Below are 6,534 nucleotides of genomic sequence, written 5' to 3'. Positions count from 1 at the left end.
ATCCTTGAGAGAAGAGAAGTTTGCCGCAGTGACCACAAATGGCTGTAGCTGTTATCTCCAAAATAAAAGGCATAGCATGTCCCGGTAACTTTGTTAGCACTAATGATACAGCAGTAATTCTGCAGCGGTATTAAAATGCATGACTCTGTTCTGCAATCACAGTATTCAAAATAGTAATTATCCTTGCAAATTGTTATTTTTTTTTATTGTAATCACTTTGTATGTTCTTGACATTTAACCTACCATACTTTTAAAAACATTGTATTTTATTTTGAAATATTTAAACGGATGTCGTCGTGCTCTTTATTCTCTCGGCTAACTTGACAAATGATGGCTAGCAGCATGGATGCCATGGAGAAATGGCCAGAAATAGAGAAAGCAGCGGCAGGGAAGAGACGTGAACTGGTCTTACAGGGTTCAGTTATCGATGGGCGAATTTCCTCTAACGGCGGACTCACCCCTGATATCTATTCCCTCGCACTCCTGAATTATCTGGAGGTTAGCCAATGTCCGAGTCTAACAGAGATCCACGAGGACATCCAACGTCTGACAAACCTTCAAAGCCTCATCCTGTGTAGGAACAAGCTCGCCTCCGTCCCGAATGTGGTCGCTAACCTCAAGTCTCTGAAGGTCCTGGACCTTTCAGTCAACAACCTTAGTGTTTTACCAGAGGGAATCACTCAGCTAAAGGAGCTAAACACTCTCAATGTGAGCTGTAACAACCTAGCGGTCCTACCAGAGGGACTCAGCCAGTGCATCAAGCTCTCCAACATCAACATCTCAAAGAATAACATCACCGGTTTCCCTTCAGATTTCTACTCCGAGCGTCTCGATCTCCTGAGCACACTGGTCGCCTCTGACAACTCCATTGAGCTGCTGAGTGGAGATATTCACAAGCTAGCTGCTCTAAAGGTCGGTCGAAATTCATTTTCAAATATGTTGTTAACCCTATTTTGCTACGTTAATAATACAACATGTTTTTTTTATGTCTGAATTGTTTTGTACATCGTTTTGAATTCGGCACACCATACACCAAGTAGTTCTTTCTAGCAAGAAATACTAGATGCTAAGAGTAACCTCCACATTAGATTATTTCTGAGTGCCTGTTTAAATTATATAAACTCTTGTTTGTTAGAGTTAATCTTGAAAAAACTAGATGCTGCTTTTCATCAGAGTGCCAAACACAACTTATGGTCTTGTTTTTTTCCTCCTAACATCTGTCTTCCCAGGTGCTGGATCTTTCAAACAATAAGCTGAGCGAGATCCCCTTCCATCTGAGCGACTGTCCCAAGCTAAAGGAGATTAACTTCAAAGGCAACAAGTTGAATGACAAACGTCTGGAGAAGATGGTCAACGGTTGTCAGACCAAGTCCATCCTCGACTACCTGAGGGGAAAAGGAAGGCAGGGAGAGGATGGAGGTGATGCTGACAAGGGTCGCAACACAGACAAGGGAAAAAGGCAACAGAGGAAGAAGAAGGATAAAGTGGCAGATGAACAGGATGAGGTGGAGGAATTGAATAAGATGGTAGTGAGGGTTCTTCATTTTTCTGACTCTTCTGAAGCTCTGACAGTCAAAGTGAGTGCAGAGGTGAAAGATGTTCGACCATACTTGGTGTGCTGCATTGTCAGAGGCATGAACCTGAAGCCTGGGAATGCTCTCAAACGGTTCCTGGTGGCTCAGGTAAGGTCAAACCACTTACGCGGTTAGATTCATTGGACTATGTAAGACTAATAAAGTAATCTCTTAACAAAGACTTGCATGCTTGTTTTTCTAGACAAAGCTTCATGATGACTTATGTGGCAGAAGGACCACTGCAACCATCGCAACTCATGATGTGCAGCTTCTCAAACCTCCCCTAATTTATGAAGTCAAACCACCTACCCAGCTGAAAGTAAGAACACTTTTAGACTTTTATTGGTGTGAGTTCTTGTAATTTGTATGTTTGTTTTTGTTGCTATCTTGTCTATTGTATTTGTCTCAGAAAAGCTCTCAAAAATGTCTGTGAAAAATGATTTTCACATAACATTTGTATGTTTGTTAGATTGCGCCGCTTGGCAGGAAGGAGATGACCGCAGTCGAGCTAATTAGACATCTTCAGCTGGAGGCTGATGAGCTGAGGAAGCAGAAGAAGAGACAGAATGTCACTGGCCTCCACAAGTTGGTGCAATATATAACTCCTTTGTTCAGCACAAGCTATCTCAGCAAACATTGAGACGTTGTATTTCATGTTGTTTGAACTTCAAATCATGATACCCCTTAATGATTCAAAAATAGTTGCATATTGAGAGGTCTATCATGGTCACATTATGTGTGTAATGTGTGTATTGCAGGATCAGAGACACATTAGATAAAGTACAATAGCGGCTGAAAATGATGAGATAGAAATATAATTTATAGTTAGATACATAAATGGCAAAAACATGTTTTTATAATGAGAGCAAAATCAGCCTCTGACCATGAAGTGGATTTGCCTTCTGATCACAACCAAATATATTGTCAAACAAATGTAAAAACGCAAAGACACATTAGAGATGGCAGCTCTCGTTCACTTCAGTGACCTGGATCTTCGGATCTCGTTCAGCTGAAAGATTCGTTCATTACTTTCGTTCACCAGGTCGTTCAGTGACATTTCCGGTTTACCCGTAACTCACTCACTCTCACTTGTTCATGAACGATGACGGCTCCCATTGCATTCACTGGTCTACTTACTTGCCCATTACAAAACCTTCTGACATTATAATTTCTAAATAAATAAACCTAGTTTAGTTTGTGTTCATCTGTCAGTGGTTTACACATCTGTGAATTGATTTGTATGCACAGATGCACCCAATCGGGTCACTTCGTTCACGAAGACCGTTCAGAGAGAGAGAGAGAGAGAGAGAGAGAGAGAGAGAGAGAGACACACACACATTCGGTCAAGCGATACGTTCAGTCGTTCTCCTAACCAATGATGGTCATTTGATTTGATACAAACAGCCCTCCTCTAAAAGACAATTGGCTCGTGCTAACATCAATCAGTCTGGTTTTCTGAAAGAAGAAGGGAGGCACTGGGGAGCCGTGAGCGGAGCCAAGTGAACGAAAGGAACGAATTTGATGCATGGAAGTGAACGGATCATTGCGTTCACTGAAAAGATTTGTTCTTTTTGAACGAATCGTTCAGGACCGAAACATCTCTAAGACACATGCATTTGCTTTTCAGAGTTATATCATGAAGACTTTTGCCTGTTTTGTAAGACAAGGCCTGTCTTTGAACACAGCGTCACCGATGTTTGCCAGGTTATCTCTGTCTTGTAAAGGTGTTTCATCGGTTGACTGAAGGCTGGAGTTAAGGAAGGGATGTTTTCCTTAAAAAATTTTTTGTTGTAGACACTGGTTCACTGCTTTTCATAATAAAAGACATATACAGTATATGGTAAGTAGTAAGTGCTACGTTAAAGTGGTGCACAAGACATCTGTGTAACTTGCTCCTGTTATTTCTGAACACATGAGGGCAGTATAACTATGTTAAACAACAACTAGTTAACTAGTTTGTCCCCAGCGGTTATATTGTTGTGTCTCCCAAATAGTCTCTCCCTAATAAATTTTTCCTGCAGATACCTGCAGATTCTGCAAGGAAAATCACTCTATCCCTGCCTAGTGGATGCAGAGGGACATGTGATCTCATTCCCGCCTATTACAAACAGTGAGAAAACCAAGGTGTGTATGTTGCTTTTCCTCGAAGTATTTATCCTCCATTAATTCAAATTTGATTTCATACAGTGGAACTGATTTTGACAGGAAAAAAATAAACATGGATTTTACTTTCGTACTACATTGTGTGTTTCTTTTTACTATACAAAAGTGATAACGTGTCGGCTTAAAAAACTTTACAGATCAAGAAGACGACCAAAGAGTTGTTCTTGGAGGTGACCAGTGCGACAAGCCTGCAGACCTGCAAAGATGTTATGGATGCCCTGATTGTAGTAAGTTTTTTCTTTTCCGTGTATTTTCTGACATTGAAGAATGGGGGAAAAAAACAACTATTATTTTATTTTCAAAGTTTTATAATTGTTTTTGTTGGTTATAACAACATTATATGTCTTTTGAATAATAGTTGCTCCAAGACTGGACCTTTTCTCATTATTATTCATGTGAAAATTAAAGAACATAGAGACACCATTAATGTTAGATTGGCCACTTGTAGTTTCAGGAAAAACCTTTGAAAATTTGTTGCTTATAACATTTCCATCAAATGTATCTTTTGATTAAGTGACAATTTTGGCCTGATGGAGAGAGAAGAAACAATTTACTTTTGGTCCCCAAAAACATTTGGATGTAACCTCAAGTTGATCTTGAATTTTCATTTCCACATCCATCACAACGTGACCTTAAGGCCCTGCTGCTGGTAATGGAAATTAGCTTACCACAGCCTGTGTTGGACCCGGTAGATAGATACAGAGTGTAGCCTTGAAACTGAATTTCTGTATGTTTATACACCTCAAGCAATTTTTATTCCAGACTTGTTGTTAAGTTGACATGGGTGTGCACTAAAAAGTACTAAAAACATTCTATTACTTGGTATGCTTCACCCTAACTAGATAACTAATACAAAACCTAGATAAGTGTGTCACAAAGTTATAATGATACTATGAGCAAGCTATGAGTCTGTTGTGTTGACAAGGGCAGGCCGATAAAAGATTTTGATATCGGATGATGATAGAATTGATAACAATAAGTAACTTTAAACGTTTAAACTAGATATGGAAAGGTCAAACAGCCTATTACACAGCAGAAACGCCATTATAACCATCGAGTCTGCAGTTTTTAACTTGCGATCAGAAATTCAAACATTACCAGCAATATAATTTTGAAATGTTTCAAGTTTATCAAATGTCACTTATTCAGATGTTGGTCATTTTTAGCTACACAATTTCACTGGATGAAGGGTTTTAGTCACCAGGCATATTGAAGTAGAGACAGAAAAAACAGGACTTACATTGTTAACAGCAGATATGCTTGCAGCCCCTCCTGACTTTCTGTCTGCAGTAAAGCCTCAAAGAAACACTCAATTTAATGTGAAACTTCGCAATTACATGTTTTTACTAGTTTTCATTAACTTTACCTAATAACAAACAGCTTAAAAGAAGTGTGGTACAGGCTCTCATCATCATCTATCAAAATACTCACACAAGCAGCATAATCAAATTATATATCATGATAAAACTCAATATTTATAACTGTGGAAAAGATGACCGGATGATATTTGTTGACACGGTACAGTCAAAAACTTCTTGCTTCCATACACATCTGCCAGCAATCACCTGAGGCCTTGGCTATATGCAGACCAAGGTTCCACCTACTGTTCACTTACCAAATTAAAATGACATACAAAAGTAACAAAATGTCTCATGGCAGGAGAACCACATTTTGGCTCCAACAATAATAGCAAAGGCAATCCATATTATAAGTATATAATATGGATTGCTTTCACCACTTCCTTTCCTGTGCTGGGTTTTAAGTTTTGCTTTTGAAGCTCAACTTTTGAAACATTTTTAATCTAGGGGAGATTTTTGAATGACATCTATGATAGATGTAGTGTCATAGTGGTTGTGCTATGTTCTGTTTTTAAATACTGCTTAAATCCATCTGATGAATGCAACAACAACTTTAATATTTTTTTTATCACAGAAAATGGCAGAACTGAACAAGTTCACATCAGAACATAAGGAAGAGGTGGGGTCAGACGGGGAAGGAGATGGCCCCCAAGAGCCTGCCGCCAGCTGTGAGACTTCCAGTGAGCTCGTCATCCAGCAGGTTCGAACAGTCGACCAGGACGGGAACCTGAAGGTCGTCTACCCATCCAAGACAGACTTCTCTGAAGAACTCAGCAACTTCTCTGTCATTTGGTAGTTGTTCTGCAGAGAACCTATATTGTTTACACTTACTCACATGCTACATAATGTAACACACCTTTAAGGCTAAGGCTTAATACCATGCAATAAAATCACATCCCTTTACTTCAGGGAGCACAAAAAATCTGATCCTATAGGGTTTTTGTGATTAAGACAACACCTAGCAGCAGTTGGATTTTTATTGATAACAATTTTTGCCTGTTGACGAATGTAAACATTTCAGGTAACACTTTTAATAAATCCTTTCGCCGCCTTGTGAAATCACAAACTGTATGTCCAAATATCATTTTTTTGTGTTATTTGCAAACTGAAGACACCTTTTAGTTGGTAAATCTTATTTTGTTCCACTGACATTGGCTTGAATTTAGACTGGTCACCTATCTGTTGTACTGAGAATTCTTTGTGTTTATCTGCTCATTTCCCTTTAAACAGCAGCAGATATTGTCTGACTTATATTATTTCATTGACATCTTTTAAATGCATCTTGAAGATACAGAAAGCTAATTGAGCTGTAAAATGTCCACACACAGTTATTCAGAATAAGTATAGATTAAACACATGGGAAACAATAGACACTCCTTCGACCTGTAAGGTTCCGTGTTATCTATATTTGTTTCAAGGATAGGTATACACTACCAGTC

General features: G+C 38.9%; 1 protein-coding gene across 1 annotated transcript; it reads left to right on the top strand.

Moving 5' to 3' along the window:
• Positions 1-326: 326 nt before the first annotated feature.
• Positions 327-6,161, top strand: lrrc47 (leucine rich repeat containing 47). Its single transcript, XM_069660126.1, has 7 exons — positions 327-912; positions 1,230-1,682; positions 1,777-1,893; positions 2,044-2,159; positions 3,596-3,698; positions 3,875-3,964; positions 5,670-6,161. The coding sequence occupies exons 1-7, from the start codon at positions 328-330 to the stop codon at positions 5,889-5,891; spliced, it is 1,686 nt and encodes a 561-aa protein (XP_069516227.1). The 5' UTR covers position 327; the 3' UTR covers positions 5,892-6,161.
• Positions 6,162-6,534: the final 373 nt, after the last annotated feature.

This window comes from Semicossyphus pulcher, unplaced genomic scaffold (assembly GCF_022749685.1).
Source record: "Semicossyphus pulcher isolate SPU_LCO1_2020_fin unplaced genomic scaffold, fSemPul1.0.p SCAF_13, whole genome shotgun sequence".
NCBI lineage: Eukaryota > Metazoa > Chordata > Actinopteri > Labriformes > Labridae > Semicossyphus > Semicossyphus pulcher.
This window is presented reverse-complemented; position numbering and strand designations above follow the sequence as displayed.

Coding starts and splice junctions, on each gene's coding strand:
- lrrc47 (XM_069660126.1), top strand. CDS start 328: ATGATGGCTAGCAGCATGGATGCCATGGAGAAATGGCCAGAAATAGAG. Junction 3,699..3,874: donor CAAACAGTGAGAAAACCAAG/GTGTGTATGTTG, acceptor AAAACTTTACAG/ATCAAGAAGACGACCAAAGA. Junction 3,965..5,669: donor TTATGGATGCCCTGATTGTA/GTAAGTTTTTTC, acceptor TTTTTATCACAG/AAAATGGCAGAACTGAACAA.